The sequence below is a fragment of the Candida metapsilosis genome (assembly GCF_017655625.1).
Source record: "Candida metapsilosis strain BP57 chromosome Unknown scaffold2, whole genome shotgun sequence".
Classification (NCBI taxonomy): domain Eukaryota; kingdom Fungi; phylum Ascomycota; class Pichiomycetes; order Serinales; family Debaryomycetaceae; genus Lodderomyces; species Lodderomyces metapsilosis.
In genome coordinates, this window is record NW_027138160.1 from 2645963 (window position 1) to 2662330 (window position 16368).

A 16368-nucleotide genomic window follows, 5' to 3' on the forward strand; every position below is an offset into this window, starting at 1 on the left:
TGCGCTCAAGCCACACGACTACAATTACAATCTCTAATTCTATCTCTATTAATAAACTCTATATTATACTGGGCTCTCTATTTCACCACTGCTTTCTCCCGCGTTGTTGTTATTCTTCTCTTGCTCCAGAAACTTCCTCGCCTCTTTGTCCTTTTTCCTCAGTTGAAACTGTTTAAACATGTAAACTGCCGCAAGCACAACTCCAAACCCAGCAAGACCCATCCCCATTCTATATGCATTCCTAAAACCTAAAACAGTTGTTTCAAAACTCTTAGGCTTATCCTTTGTCGTGTAATATTCCACTAATCCGGCAAAACCCAACCCAATTGAAATTGAGTAATTAACAAATGTCGATACTAACGATCCAGCTATACCTTGTTGAGTTCTTGGAAGTGCTGCACTCAACAATATGACACCGGCAGGGAATGACATATCCATACCCAATGGTTGTATCAATAAACTGACAAACTTTTGTGCCCAAAACGTTTGACCAACGGGCCTAGTTCCCATAAGAATTGAACCAGTAAGAAAAGCAAGCATAGCAAGAAACATCACCTTAGCTGACGGAATCTTTGTCAATAAAAATGTCACACCTACAGCTGCGATAACTCCGACTGGCGAACACGGGATATTTTGTACCGCTGCAATTACCTCACTGGCATGATCAACCATTAATGACCATCTGAATTGGTAATATAACCAAACACCAAAACATGACCAACCAGCACTAATACAAGCCAAGATGAAGCCCGTATCTCCTCGTAATACTTCTGGAGGCACTAAAGAATCTTCCACTTTCTTCTCAATGAAAAAGAAAGCCCCCATGAGTAAAATTCCGACAATGAATAGCACATACACGTAAACTTTGTCCCATCCCACAGTTGGACCTTGATTGAATGCAAAGTTGATCAATACCAAACCAGACACACCAGTTATTGACCCCCAGTAGTCAAATTTCCCTGGTGAGCGAGTACCTACTTTTGCTGGTATGACAAAGAATGCCAAAATAGCACAAGATATACTAACGATACCACATAGCCAAAATGTCCATGGCCACCATACAACATCAGTAAACAACCCACTGAATAAAGCTCCAACAATGAATCCAGAAGGTGCAACAGCTCCAAATAAAGCAAAACACATGTTTTTCCTACGACCATTAGGGTAAAAATTACCAATTAGTGCTTGAGAATTTGGCATCATTATTGCAGGCCCGATACCTTGTAGTCCTCTCATTGTTGAAAGAAACACATTTGAGGTGGTGAATGCAGTAAATCCACAAACTAGTGAAAATACACCAAACCACACGTATCCGATAATGTATAGTTTCTTGTAGCCATACAAGTCACCTAATCTCCCACTGACTAAAATGAATGTACCGACAGTCAATGAAATTGCTGCTGAGAACCAAGATATTTGACCCGCATTGTCAGCCACGTTGAAATCTTCACCAAGTACCTTTGAATTGACCATAGTTTGAGCATTTGCTGCTTGTGTCAATAGCTGTGACATGCACATGAAGAAAACAAAAATGGCTTCTCTTAGTAGTGATATTTGCTCGAAATTAGGTATACTCATATACACATTGTTATGGGTTTCTGATTCTGTAATCTTTTCTTCTTCTATGTTGGTTTTAGAGCTTACTGTGGCTTCGTCAGACATGTTGCGTTGTTGTGTAGTGTTTATTTGAATTTAGCATTAGTTTATGAAAGGAAAGTGGGTATATATATGAATTCGTTATAAGCCAAATTCTTTGCCTTCTTTTATCTTCTTTTTTTTTGGTAAATTTTTTGATGGGGTTTCGGAACGACATCGGGATGAAAAAAAAAAAAACAAAAGAAAAGAGTGCAAAACAACAATTTCGGCAAATGGCTTATCCGGAAAACAGAGGGTAATGTCCAATTGTACTTGAGTAGCGGAGTCATTACTATCGTAAACGTGGCTTTTGAAAACGAGGTGAGTTCAAAGTAGGTAAGAAAATGTTGTATCCGAGCTAAGATAATCTCCTCATAAGAAGAGCTATGTTTGGTGGGGTTTTTTCCGCCTATTTCACTCTACATTAAATTGATGTTTTGCAAAGGATATCGACACTGCTCGTAAGTAAGACCTAAAAGAATAAAGTACCAATAAAGTTTAACTTTTTTCTTAAAACATGGATCTTGCTGCTTTGTGGTGCTAAGATTCAGCCGTAAAATACTAAATGCATGGACCTGCATATCAATCGTGCCTTTCCTACTTTACTACGAGAAAAAATAATATGTCTCGCCTGACTTTAAACGGGTTTTCCTTAACACACACAAAAAGCACACATACATCACTATTCAGTCACACGACCTAGATACACATAAGGTAAGCCATTATACAAGATACAAGAGTAAGTAAACAGATTACTGATTGCATTATGTTTAGGGATATATTTTAGTGAAGTCGGAAAGTGCAAAAATCGGTCATTGCAGAATGAATGTAAGTTTTACGTTAGAAGGAGGAGCCGACCATAGAGTAATAGAGTTTAAAATTACTCATTTTTAAGTTTCATACGAGGGAATGTGGTTACAAGTTGCTCTTGTATATCTTCTACAACTAGTTATATGTGAAAGCAGTCACTGCCTATATGCCTATATCGATCTCCACTTTGATTTGCAAGCTATAGATAATCCTAGGAGGAGAATGGGACTTACCCGAAGCGAAATTGCTTGTTTGGATGTCTAGTATTCTATGAATTTCTTTTTCGTTGTTTCTATGTGTAGGAAGAGGGGGGTGGTTGATTTGTAGAAAAAGAAATCAATCCAAAAGATACACACACACAACAACAAAGCAATCGACATTCAGCTTTGGCCACAATATCATTCCTTACAAGCTTCTAATCAGCTGATACAATATATTACTAATAACTATATTCTTCTGTGGAAGTGTACACAGTCTTGATTTGATTGATTCCATAGGTACACTTTTCCCACTTGTGTTTTTCTAGCCGCTCAAGAAAACAAAGAGGATTAAAATTAGCTTACACTTCACCATAGATCCACACCTAGTTTAACTAATCCATCACTGACACTAAAATAAAGATACTAAACTGATTTGTTAATTCAGAGGACTTGATCTGTCGAGTTGCACAGAAAAAAAGAAGACCAATAGGCCCCCTAAAAGCATGAGTCTGCCACAAACATCAGATCAGAGGCCAGTATCTACTGAGAACCCAATTGACGTTTCATTGTTGGCTGAAAATCAAGAGACAAGTTTTGGTGAATCAACTGCAGGCTTACTAGACAGTCAAAATCTCTATGGGTTCTATGGGGTCTCTGCCAATGATGCCTTACATTATATTGTAACTGAAGATGTACAGAGCCATTTGAACGTTGATCAGGACGCGTTTTCACGCATTGAGGCTTTGTATAATCAATTAACCTACTCACTTGGTCAACCTGTGTTTGACAGAGACTTTGACAATGAGGAAAAACAACAACAACAACAACGACAATTGCCTAAAGTTGAAACTGCTGCGACAACAACTGCACCGCGGTCAAACTCATTGAGTACTGTGGCTACTAGTACCTCCTTGGCTCCCGCTTTGATTCCAAACAGTTCTCAGTCACCGGAGTATAAAACATTGACCCATTTGCTTCCTCCTCTGTTGATGAGAGAATGTCAGCTTGATCAGTCACCGTTGAATCATCACGTGGATGTGTTTCAGTTAGGTTCGGACAAGACAAGTTTTCTAAACCCACTATTAGTCAGCAACAGTATCAGAACCACCACTTCCAGTGTCACCAATAAAGCAGTTGCTGATGTGCATGCTAGTGAAAAGTTTTGTGCTAAATTCTCGTACCCGACAAATTTCGCAACCATTGCTAGCTCACCCCTTTTTGCGAAAAACTTTGTTTTAAATTCTTCAAATACAGAAGACAAGAAAGAAAATATACCAAAAGGTTATGGAGAAGGATACGATGACACTGCTTCTTCTTCAAGTTTGCAGCACTTGAGTAACAATGTGTTTCCCTATTATCTGCAAAGCAACTCTTCGAAATTGGATGAATTGAGAGAACTGTTAAACTTGTTGCCATGTTATGGATTACCTAGTTCTCAAGTTGTACGTCAACAATGCCATGACGATTCAGTGATTTCAAATAGTTCAATGAGCTATACTGCAATTGCTGCATTTAGAAGAAATGACACTGAAGAAACACCAACTCCGCTGAGATATCGCGATGAGTCATCAGCTACGATTCCATCTTCACCAATTGCTAAAATCCTAAATGCAAATTCATCCTTCGTGGCTGCTGCTACTGCAGAGTGGCAACAAGAAGATAGCTTACTATTTTCGTCTGAAGAAACTGAAGAACCTTCCTTGGGCAAATTTGCGTATGTTCCATTGTACAATATACATGATATGGTGTTTCCAATAATTTTCACTTTTGTTGAACGTAAACAAGATTTCATCACTTGTGTTAAAAAAGTTATCAAGAAAAGAGGGAAGTCGTCAATCTTCTCGTCATCATCAGTATCGTCACTTAGACCTTCAAGCTACACCAAACGTACAAACAAATGTCCATCACCATCAAGTTCGGAGATTTATGACATTGGCCCCAAAGTTCTTCCCATCCCATTCTCAAAGGATTTCGTATCGTTGAAAAAGACAAGATTTAAACCGTTGTCGGAATTGAAAGCCATGGTTGAGTATCAGTTGCCCAAGGATCAAACTAGTAATTATATGATTGATAAAATGAAGAAGAAACCGCATTGTCCAAATCGTCCCGCTAGTGGTGGACTAGGTCCGTTTCGGTTGCATCCGTTGCCTTTACCGCAATCGCATCCACAATCACAGTCGCTGTTTCCACCATCGGTATCATCTTCATTATCAACAGTGGTGATGAGCACTGGCGACAGCAGTGGCAACGTTGGCAGTAGTTCTACATCGCTAACTGAGGCGAAAAACGACCGATACTACTCTCGACTCAACATCTACGAACTATCCAAGATCTTAGACTTGGATCAATACGACATTGAATTGACTAAATTTATCGAGGGAGTAATTTTAGAGATTTTTGGCAACTATTGTGATTTCAAGTTGGGATTACAGACATGGATTCGTGATACTGATAAAAATAAGCGGAAAATGTTGATTGAGGAGTTGTATTCGTATACTTCGGTTTTCTACCCAGAGATTGACCCGTTCAAGTTGGAAGTAGTTGTGAGACGGGGAAGCTATAGTATGATGCAGACGAGGTTGAGGAGAGAACGGAGGTTGCAAAAGGGGAGAAAGTGATAAGTCTCTCTGGCCCACTTGTTCTTGTTGCTAATGAAGTTTACAGGGTTATGAGTTTATGCGGTTATGAGGTAATGCGGTTATGAGGTTTATGAGTTATGAGATTAATGATTTATGAGATTAATGTTGTATTTTAATGTTTTTAAAAAGTTTGCTACAAGAGGTTAGGATGTCCTTTACTTAATGTGTTTTAGATTTATATTACTAGAAAATGAAACTTCGCTAAATTTTGAACTCAACTTCAATAAATAAAGATGTACTTTTTCTCTTTATGCATCAGCAGGAGAATGCATAATTTGAGTAACAAACTTACCCAGATACCTAGTAATACAAGCAACAGTAAGAACCTCATTCTTGATTGACGTCGTCATCAAATGGTTCAAAATGACATGATTGGGGATGGATAAATGATATGCCTCCTTGTTGGAAGCATAGTATGAGCTATCTGCTCGACGCAAAGGTGGTCTTTTGTGACTATAACTAGGCGACGAAGCGGATGAATTTGATGCATTACCAACAGCGCCACCAGCGTGGGTATAACTGGATGATTGAGTAGGTACAGATGAAGGTGAAGGTGGGATCAAGTTCGAAGATGAGCTGCCTGCAGGTTGAGAAATCTTGTTCAACAATACATTGTTTAAATGAGGTGGTAATTGAGGTGGTTCTGGTAATTCATAATCGGCTGGTTTAGATTTGAAGTAGTCATAATTGACAAACATTTCTGGGATTTCACTTGAGTATTGGATCTTTGCATCTGGTTTGATAAATGAGTTGGATTTTGATAGTTCATAGGGAAGAAATTGTTCCGAATTGGATTGGTTACGAGAACTTGGTCGAGAGTGGCTCGAGTGTTGATGGCTGTGTTGATTTTGTTGATGTGTATGCTGTTGTTGGCTTCCGTAGGGGTAGTTTTCCAGATGTTGTTGGTGCTCTTGTTTAGCTTGTAATTCAGTATCTCCTTCATCCACCATACTGTCATTCACGTCTTCAACAAATTCCAAATGTTCAAATTGTGAACTGGACTCTTTCGACATCTTGTGTAATAAATCATTGGCCTTTTCCTGAATCTTTTCAACTTCATACCGTCCTGCTAATCTGGGGGTAGAATGTTGGGGCAGACTATAATTTTGGCCTTGCTGCTGCTGGTGTGGTTGTGGTTGTGGTTGGGTTTTGTTGCTGTTGTTATTGTAAGTTGTGTATGTATCTTGATTAGAAATTATGTTAGCGTCATAGTCAGTGCTAGCACCAACGTGATTAGGTTGATTAAGGGAGTGATTAAACAAGTGAGTGTCATCGATAACTTCAAACCAGTTGAAAAATATACCTTCTTGATCAGTTGCCGTTGGTAATTGATCACTCACCCTATATTCGTTATTGATAATGTACAATAATTTATGGACACCCAAGGGAAGATTAATTGTTGTTACATACTCTCCTGCATGATTCACCAGAGGTGATAACTTGATTACATCTCTCCAATTGGAAAACGATCCAATGATGGCAATTTTGTTGATGTTTTCCTTGTTTGTATTTACCCATTTGATTTCAATTGGAATGAGGATATTTTCACGATGATTATTACTTTTTGATTGTTTGGCCCGATTTTGTTGTTGTAAATGTTGATTGTTGTTTATATACAGCTTATTATGGTGATGTTGGTTTGTTTGGGTATTGGTCTGTTGCGGTTGTTGCTGTTCAAGGTTTGGTGATGGCGAGTGGGCGTTTCTAGCGACAGAAGCTGCTGATAACATTCTCCTGGCTGGAGGTGGTCGAGGGTGGGGTGTGAATTCATCCTCTTGTTCCAGCGACAGTTGACGTTGATGTTGTTGTTGCAGTTGCAGTTGCAGTTGCAGTTGCAGTTGCAGTTGCTGCTGTGTTGGGTTGGTTATCTTTGTAAAATCCACCTTTGATAAATCAGGAGTTGGAGTTTGTGATAGTTGATGTTCATATTCTTGAATATCATCTGAATCTTGAGTAAATGGCTCATCCAACTCCATATTATCACTAGATTGAGAACTTACATCTCCCTTTGGACGATTCGTACCAAAGTAGTGATGATTATCAGGCAAGATATTTCTTGATAAAGATGTTGATTCTTCAACTAATCCATCATTCAACTCATTAAATTCATCCTCAATCAAATCATTCGAAAATTGATTGTAGTTTGCATGATTCTGCTGTTGCTGTTGCTGTTGCTGTTGATTAATTGTTGGAACAGTTGACAGCAGTTGTGTTGTACTGATGGTTGCTAATCCTGATGATGATTCAGGTTGTTTGACAACTTGGTGTAATATTAAGTCACTAAACTCTTCATCAAGTGAATTATTATGATTGTTACTAGCAGACGATTTCCTCACTTGGTCCTGTTGATGTGAGGCAGCTGATTTTCTGGTAGTCGTTGATCTTGGGTGGTTTACTGAAGGACGATTACCTATTTGACCATTTGTAGATGCATTGTTCCCCATGGTTGTCAGATATAAAAGAAAGCAGTGGCGTGTAGTATAGTAATGTGGGGTGTCGATGTGTATGTGTGTCTTCGTATTACAGTGGTAAATAAAAAAAAAAAAGGAGTGAGAAGTGGTTTCGTAGACACTAAAGACTGAAAGTAAGGTTCGAATATGATGATAAGTGTGTGTCCTGTTGATATGTGTATGTGTTCGTGTTCTTCTGATATAAAGCTGTGGTGGTTAAAGGTGAATATTTTTTATTTTTTTTTTTTCGAGGGGGGCGAGCTACAGCGAGAGAGAGAGGGGAGAGAGAATTAGTGAGAGGGAGGGAGACGAAGGAAATGTTTGGGGCCAAGAGAATCAATCAATCAACTATGAACAAACAATAGACCTTTCTATATACATCTCTGTCTCTCTCTATTGTTTGTGTTTTGTATTGTTATTCATGTTCAATTTGTGTAGCTCATGAGCCGAGGAATAGATTTATATAAAGATGTAGAGTAATCTAAAGGTGATTCAAACACAACGCATTGCAATAGCCTCGCAACTCAGACTCAATAACTGATACATCAGCATCAGTTTATTCCTTTCCACTCTATTCCCTCTCTACCCCTCCATTGCTCGTATTGTTGGGGAGACTGTAGTCCGTTCCAAAATCATTTTCTCTTTGTTTATGAACTCCGTTGCTACTTTAACTCAACAATAATAATAATAGTAATACTAACATATAGCAATAATACCACAAAGCACGATTCATCATCATCACTAAAACTAATCACACCACAAAGCAAGACAGCACACTCCTACTACTACTACTATTTCTGTTTGTGTATACTCATAAGGGTTACTATTTTGGGTTAAAATATATATCGAGACAATAAGACTAAAGACAATAAAGCAAAAAGAAAAAATAAAAAAATGGATCTCCAACTAAAAAGTGGCGAGTAGATGTGTGTTTTGTAGAGTTTTTGGTGTTGAATGGTTTTAATAGATCATTACGTCATCCTTAAATACTACATCAAAATAAGAGATAAATTAACATGTGAAGTTATATGGGATGTTGCTGTTGTTGCTGTTGATACTATTATTATTAGTATTATTACATATTAGTATTCTTTTACATTACGTCGTATTGCAATTACGTAATTTGCAAATTGTAATACCAAAATATCAAACGTTTACTATAAAAGGTAAGTTTCATAGAGTTACTTTTGTAAAACGTATATACAAAACACTAACCAGCTGAGTAGCAATAGATAGTAGATATGTAACAGTAGAACAAAGGAATAGTTCTAAAACAACCAACCCTATGCATTGTTGACTTTTTACTATTGCTGAAATATATATATACTACTACTATTTCTATGGGCCATATACACAGAACCATAAAGAATAACATTAGTTGTCGTTAATTTCATTTACGAATTTGTACGATTCAATAAGGGTTTTATTTCAACATATGACGTCATCAGGAAAAGAGAACTTTTCTACAAGCATTTAACTCCCGAGGGAAACTGATCATATGACTTAGCATCCAATAAGAAGACAAACTAGCACCATTCAATAATCAAACATAATGTCCACTCATTTGAATTTCGGGGAAGTTCCCCTTTTTGGGACTACTACACTCGGATCAAACGCTACCGATTTCTATCTTTATCTCCGAAGAAAAAAAATTGTAAGGAACTGGAACAATTCGGAAACACAAGAAGAAGAATGAGTGTCAACCTTTTTTTTTTTTTACCGTTATGCTTATAACTGATACAAGTCATTTCTGATACACATCTATAACAACTAGAGACAGCTATACTACTATATATCCACTTTTCTTATAACTAGCCAACACTACAACTATATCAATCTAAGCGTCTCACTAACTTTTTACTTCCTCACCCCATTTACCTATAAATCAATCATCATCAATGTCGTGGATAGGTTTGAAAAAGGCTATAAATCGTGCTGGTACTCAAGTGATGCTCAAAGCAGGTCAAATTGAACAAACAGTTGACAAAGAGTTTGAATTTGAAGAGAAGCGATACCGAGTAATGGAGTCCAATCTGATTGCATTACAAAAAAAACTACGATCATATTTAGAAAGTTTGAAAATGTTGACCAAATCCCAATTAAACATTGCTGAACTAATTGATTCATTCTATGGACAAGAATCTCACATGCCTCATCATTTCACCAATCCAATAACTGAAACTGAATTTGATTTATTTCAAAATTTATCAGGAGAATATTTCAGTACTTTACAAAAATTGAATAATCAAGTTATTAAAGATTTGGAACAACCTTATAATCAAACTGTCCTTAACCCCATAGCCAGGTTCAATTCATATTATGTTGAAATTAATGAAGCTATTAAGAAGAGAAATCATAAATTGTTGGATTACGATGCCATGAGAAACAAGTTGAAAAAACTAATAGATACTCCACAACCAGAATATAGTAATTATGAAACTAAATTCAAAGAAGTTAATGATGAATTAATTGAAACTGAACTGAAGTATGTTGAAATTAATGAAAAATTGAAAACTGAATTACCAAAATTGATAAATATGAGAATTGCATTTTTTGATCCTAGTTTTGAAAGTTTTGTCAAGATTCAATTACGATTTTTTAATGAAAATTATCAATATTTCCATGATTTACAACTGAAGTTGGATGCAAAAACCAAAATGGACTATGCTGAGGGGAAATTGGATGAAAAGATTGATGATGTATTATCAAAAATGAGAGCATTGGATATAACTGGGAAAGACAATCACATAAGCTAAGCTGATATATATGTACCCACCTTTTTGGGGGATTTATTGATAGGACTTTATATACATTTGAATATTTTGCTACGATATTTTTATGGAACCCAAACTGTAGTACCTACTCTTTGGGAAGACCCGGTTACCACATTACTATTTTACTATTCTTTAAGGAACTTTAAATCAATAGGCTACTCTCTAAGCGACTCTTTTGTACTATTTCTAGGAGGACTTCTTCTAAAGTTCGGTCGGTTGTGATTACCAAAAAATCGGCAAAAAATCTAAACTCTCGTACCGAATCCAGGAAGAGCTTTTTGTCCCCTTCTTTTTTTATCTCGAATGACGTACTAATGGATTCGAGTAAAGTTTTTGTATTAGTCACGAGAGTATAAGGGTGAAGCGGGATCTAATGTAGTAGTGGCACTCGATATCTCCGAAACTGGATACTGTGGTAGCGTAATCGATTCTTTCCCCACTCACCAATTTAAATCAGACTAAAAAAATTAGGTCCAAGGGAGGGAAGACACGCACGCACGCAAGCGCGCACACACCGTCTGAGACAATCAGACAGACACCCAACAGAAGAAAAATTCAATTGAGGCAGACAGACAGACAGAGCGAGAGAAATTTTTTTTGCTTTTGCTTTTTTGCTTCTACTGCACTGATATGCAAGATTTCTGATCTTACCATAAACACTCATCATCGTCATCTTTCTTTATCACCTATACGTATCTACACTTGATAACTATCGATCTATCAGTTCCTCCCTTCAACAACACACACTTATAAGTACATCCCACACATATGTTCAATTTAAAACAGTTTTCTCGAAGTTCCCACCACAGCCATGATCCAAATGCAATTCAACCAATTTTTAAAGATTCATACTGGCAATGGTATATCGAAGGATACCTTAGGAACGATAGGGAAACTACAGTAAAACACTCACCCTATGTTGTCACAAAATACACTGAAAAGTCATCTGAAGTTGGCAAAATACGACAGTTTTTCGAACATATGCAATTACCAGTACCTGGTCATTTGGAAATCATTGCTATACTCAAATCACCATTAACTGGTGGCGATCTAAACAAGACTTTTTATATCCTTCGTATGTTTCAATTAAGTACCGAGGGGTGGTTTCTAACAAATTCAAGAATTGACAAGTTAGGTAATAAATTGACATTTGTTGGGGCTGAGAATTGGGATAATGTAATGTGTTATATGGATGCGTTATTATTTGCCATGTTTGCCAATTTGGATAGCTTTGAGCCAATTTTGTTTATCCCTAATCAGAATGACCCATTAGTTGCACAATTGTCTGCATTGTTGAGAGTTTATGTGTCGTTATTACGCCTGGGGTACCTCATCACCACTGATCTTACAGCAAGGATATGTGAAGGGTTGATGAAACTAGGGTTTGATGAAGCGTTAAGTCATAAGCAGCAAGATGCAGCAACTTTATTTGAGTTTCTTACTGAAGTGTTGAACATGCCGTTGTTGACATTTAAAGTTGATATTAAACATGGAGGTAAATTTAATAAAAAAGACGATCAAAAACTTTCCAAAGAGAGGATATTATTTGTTAGTATACCTGATGAAGATGATGATTTGGTAAAGAAAGAGTCTGTTGATGGTTCAGATTCTGATATTCTTACTAGGTCCATTTCAAGTTTGAATCTGAATCTGAGTGGATCGGATGTGGATGAATCGATATTGTTGGAAGAATGTTTGGAACATTACTTTAATAACTCAATCAGTGTTAAGCGAGAATTGGAAAGACGTGCCTCGTTGTCTAATGTGCCTACTGGTAGTGGTGGTGGGGGTAATGTGACTTTCAACGATATACCGGAAAATGGTCCAGTTGAAGTTCCACATCATGATTCAAGTAAGCATTTTACTGAAGAGGTTGAAAATATTGAAGACAAGATTAAGCTAAGGGAGAGGTCAGACAGTAGAAAGGGCGATGGAGCTAGAGTTTCCGTTAGAACTAGGTCCTCTACTTTATCTATTTGGTCAACTAATGAGAATGAGAAAAAAGACTCAAAGAAACCAAACGAGGTTAATCTTCCTGCATGGATGTTTTTGCGCTTATTACCATTCTACACTGATGATAACATATTGACTGATAATTTTGAAAGTACGGCCAAGTCATCAAGAGATTTTGCCAATAGGCGACCAATTTTGCCAATCTGTCTAAAAAGGTATCAAATGAATACTGGTGATTCGTCAGGAACGAAATCACGCAAACGAATAATCATTCCTCCATTTATCGATCTTCCTGATTTTGTGGCTGATGATGTTGATGGTCCAGTTTCTTCATTTAGGTTGATTCTTGAAAGTGCCATTTGTCATCGTGGTAAATCAATTGAGCTGGGTCATTTTGTTTCAGCAGTGAGGAAAAACATTGAAGAGACTAGTCAAACTGAAGATGAAGCATATGATTCCAAATGGTTTTTATATGATGATATGAAAAAGAGTCTGAGGGTGAAGGAGCTCACGTTTAGAGACATTTTCAGTACTGAGTGGCCATACATGTTATTTTACCGATTAGTTTCCACTAATGAATCAAGTGCCGTGTCATCAATGAAAAGTGATGTTGTGCCTCAAAATGGAAGTAAGCCAAAGTATTGGGATGAATCAAAGACAACAACAAATCTAGCTGGTGCTACTTTATCACCAATCTTATCCACTAATGACAGCGAAGTAAGTGATAATAATACTACTACCCCACATCTCCAACCACCGAGTGAGAAACAACCACTAAATGTCCCCAAAGTACGAACAAGTTCCAATACCAGTATAGTCTCGCCCCTTTCACCATTAGATTCCGATTACGTCGATATACGTAATAGGTATTTCTGGTTTATTCCGGATGAAAATAAAAACTATTATAAGGAAGAAGTTATGATTTTGGATGGTACTTCGTCGGTTAATTTTAGTCCTCAGTTTAGACGCAATAGTCAATGGAGTTTGAGTTCGAATATTAGTAATATTCTTTTGGCAAAGACGTCGCTGGGTCATGTGCCGGAAAAGAGTGATGCAACGAACACCACTAGCAATATACATACTGCCAACAGCAACAACAACAACAACAACAACAACAACCAAAACAATCACAACACCATCAGCAACAACGTCAATGCCACTACAGACAATCGAAAATCATTAGAAGTCCCCACTGACGACAAGCAATTGGCAAAGTTGGAGAAAAGTAGTACTGGATCCATCTGGAGAAGGAAGAAAAGCCCTCGAGTCAAGGCAGAATCAGTTGAACCAGTCGAAGAGGAACAGTTTCCCAAATTAGATGATTCTAAACAGACATCTCCTCAAACCTTAAGAGATAAAGACCACAATACAATCACCACGTCTCATAATCATAGTCATGGGTTATTACATCGATCAAAGCGTCGAAGAGATGCATACAAGAAGGAAAAGTGTATAATTACATAGATTTAGATAGAAATAGTTTCATTTTGTTAGTCAATCGCAGTAGTATATATCGCCACTAGTTCCAGCTATGGCAACTTTACTCGTCTCCAATGGATGGAATGCAACGCATTTTATCGGCACCGTGCTCAACTTCAACTTGTTTACAATCTTCTTACTCTGCCAATCCCAAAACACAGCATACCCACGTGAATCACCACTCATTACAATCTTCCCATCAGGAGAAAACCCAACTTCAATACCATACCCCGCAACCAAATGGCCCTTAAACACCTTATTCTTATTCCATTTATATTTCCCACTAGAATGAATCACCTTAACGCAATTATCCATACTTTGTAACGCAATGTAGTTTGCATTTGGATGTTTCTTGATTGAAGGTGTTGAAAATTGTGATGGGTCGGATATGACCTTGATTGGTATATTGATTTGCCAGTGCCATACGCGGACTGATTTATCATCTGATGTCGATATGAATGTTTGATCATCTACTAGCATGTCATTTATGGCGCCAATGTGATGGTCGTAGACTTGGATTGGGTTTTGGATTGATGTTAGACTATAGTGTTCGATTTTGTGGTTCAGTAAGCCTATAATGAATTCAGATTCGTTATTAGGGTTGAATCGAATGACATTGGGGATGGAGGATGTTTTGATGGTTTTAGTTACTTCTCCAGTTTCAGTGTTCCATAAGTGAACCAATTTATCGTAGCCACAACTAAGAAACTTGTCACCGGTGGAATTGAAACATATGTCTTTGACTGCCAATTTGTGGCCTTTGTAGATACGCAATAGTTCAAAGGAATCGTAAACTGACCATAGTTTAATTATCCCATCGTTGCCACATGATAGGAGAAGGTGTCCTGAATTAGGGAAAAATTGTAGCTTATTGACTCCCTTGGGGTGTGCTTTGTGGAATGTGTGGATAACCAGTTTAGGAACAAAACATTCTTGAGCACCTGGTGTTTGTTTAGCTAGTTCATTTGGGATGTGCATGAATGAACGTCCTTGGTAATCGTGCTCACTAGATCCAACAAATTCTGAAGTAGGTTTGAATTTATCGAGTTCATCGTCCTCTTCTTCTTCATCTTTCACTTGCACTGGTTCAATTGGTTGATACATTTGCTTCTCTTCTTCATGAATTGACGACCATGGATCACCGCCATTCTTTTTACGCCGTAGTTTCAACTCTTTTGCCCTAGCTTTGGCTTCTTTAAGTTTAGCTTGTTGGAAATTCAGTTCAAATGTGGATGGATCGTAATCGATTTTTTCAAAAGCGAAAGAGTGTGTCTTTTGCCGTTTAGGGGGCTGATCAACAGCCTCTTCTATCTTCTCTATCTTTTCCTCCTCTTCTTCTTCTGAGCTTGAGTACCCCTGTACTAGCGACATCTCCTAATGATCATCGCAGAGAAAGTTTCAAAAAAAAAAAAAAAATGATTCCAAATAGCTCAATTTCATATCTCATCGTGCAATTCCACCATGAGCAAAAGACAAATAGAATCCGATTCCGATATAGATGTCAGTTCTACTGATGAATCCGATACTGAGTTGGACCAACAGAAGCAGCAACAAAATGGAGATGATGACGTTGAAATGCAAGAGACTGTCAATGTCGACTTTGACTTTTTTGACCTAAACCCCGATGTCGATTTCCATGCATTGAAAAACTTTTTACGTCAGCTACTCGGTGACGATCATTCTGAATTTGATACTAGTGGCTTAGCCGATTTAATATTGGCCAAGAATGCAGTGGGTACAACTATCAAGACTGAAGGTCAAGAAAGTGATCCTTATGCTCTTTTAAGTGTTGTTAGCATATCTGACAACTTGACTCAACCTAGTGTTAAACAGTTGATTGAATATGTTTTAGGTCAAACAAAGAATAAACTAGAGTTTAATATCACATTGAAGAAGTTGTTGCTGGCTAATGCGAGTGAGGGAGCAAGTCCCAGAGTTGGTTTGATTGTGAGTGAACGATTAATTAATATGCCCATTGAAGTGGTACCTCCATTGTACAGGATGCTACTGGAAGAAATGCAAAAAGCAGACAATGCCAATGACCGATTCAACTTTGATTATTACTTGATCATTTCAAAAGTCTATCAATTGGTTGATGCTGTTGAAAAAGATGATAATGATGAAGATCAAAGCAGAGGCAAGAAGAGGAAAGCAAATGAACAGAAACTGGCTGAGTTTGATTATTTCCATTTGGAGGATCAAATATTGGAAGCTAATGCCACGTATAACGGTGTGTTTGATTACAAGAATAAGAGTCAGCAGGAAACTGATTCAAGAAGGGTTTTCACTGATTATGGAATCGATCCTAAACTAAGCATCATTTTGATAGATAAAGATAACTTGGCCAACTCGGTGACGGAAATGGCACAACAATTTCCTGCTCCATAGATAAAGTATAAACTTCAAATTGTATATTATTTTCTTTTTC

At 37.5% G+C, this 16368-nt stretch overlaps 7 protein-coding genes across 7 annotated transcripts; 4 read left to right on the forward strand and 3 right to left on the reverse strand. All coding sequences in view use genetic code 12, as the record gives it.

The window, feature by feature from the left end:
• Positions 1-63: 63 nt before the first annotated feature.
• I9W82_002655 (MFS transporter) lies at positions 64-1662 on the reverse strand (the record flags this gene model as incomplete). The annotated part of the gene is made up of 1 exon (XM_067691534.1): positions 64-1662. One exon carries the CDS (start codon positions 1660-1662, stop codon positions 64-66), a length of 1599 nt encoding a protein of 532 aa, XP_067549890.1.
• A 1486-nt stretch (positions 1663-3148) lies between these two features.
• On the forward strand, positions 3149-5263 carry I9W82_002656 (uncharacterized protein; the record flags this gene model as incomplete). The annotated part of the gene is made up of 1 exon (XM_067691535.1): positions 3149-5263. One exon carries the CDS (start codon positions 3149-3151, stop codon positions 5261-5263), a length of 2115 nt encoding a protein of 704 aa, XP_067549891.1.
• Positions 5264-5532: 269 nt separating this feature from the next.
• KIS2 (Kis2p) lies at positions 5533-7728 on the reverse strand (the record flags this gene model as incomplete). Its single annotated transcript, XM_067691536.1, has 1 exon — positions 5533-7728. One exon carries the CDS (start codon positions 7726-7728, stop codon positions 5533-5535), a length of 2196 nt encoding a protein of 731 aa, XP_067549892.1.
• A 1904-nt stretch (positions 7729-9632) lies between these two features.
• RVS162 (Rvs162p) lies at positions 9633-10490 on the forward strand (the record flags this gene model as incomplete). Its single annotated transcript, XM_067691537.1, has 1 exon — positions 9633-10490. The coding sequence occupies one exon, from the start codon at positions 9633-9635 to the stop codon at positions 10488-10490; it is 858 nt and encodes a 285-aa protein (XP_067549893.1).
• Positions 10491-11276: 786 nt separating this feature from the next.
• Positions 11277-13925, forward strand: I9W82_002659 (uncharacterized protein; the record flags this gene model as incomplete). Its single annotated transcript, XM_067691538.1, has 1 exon — positions 11277-13925. The coding sequence occupies one exon, from the start codon at positions 11277-11279 to the stop codon at positions 13923-13925; it is 2649 nt and encodes an 882-aa protein (XP_067549894.1).
• A 30-nt stretch (positions 13926-13955) lies between these two features.
• On the reverse strand, positions 13956-15311 carry I9W82_002660 (uncharacterized protein; the record flags this gene model as incomplete). The annotated part of the gene is made up of 1 exon (XM_067691540.1): positions 13956-15311. One exon carries the CDS (start codon positions 15309-15311, stop codon positions 13956-13958), a length of 1356 nt encoding a protein of 451 aa, XP_067549895.1.
• A 90-nt stretch (positions 15312-15401) lies between these two features.
• I9W82_002661 (protein-transporting protein) lies at positions 15402-16328 on the forward strand (the record flags this gene model as incomplete). Its single annotated transcript, XM_067691541.1, has 1 exon — positions 15402-16328. The coding sequence occupies one exon, from the start codon at positions 15402-15404 to the stop codon at positions 16326-16328; it is 927 nt and encodes a 308-aa protein (XP_067549896.1).
• Between the last annotated feature and the right edge of the window lie 40 nt (positions 16329-16368).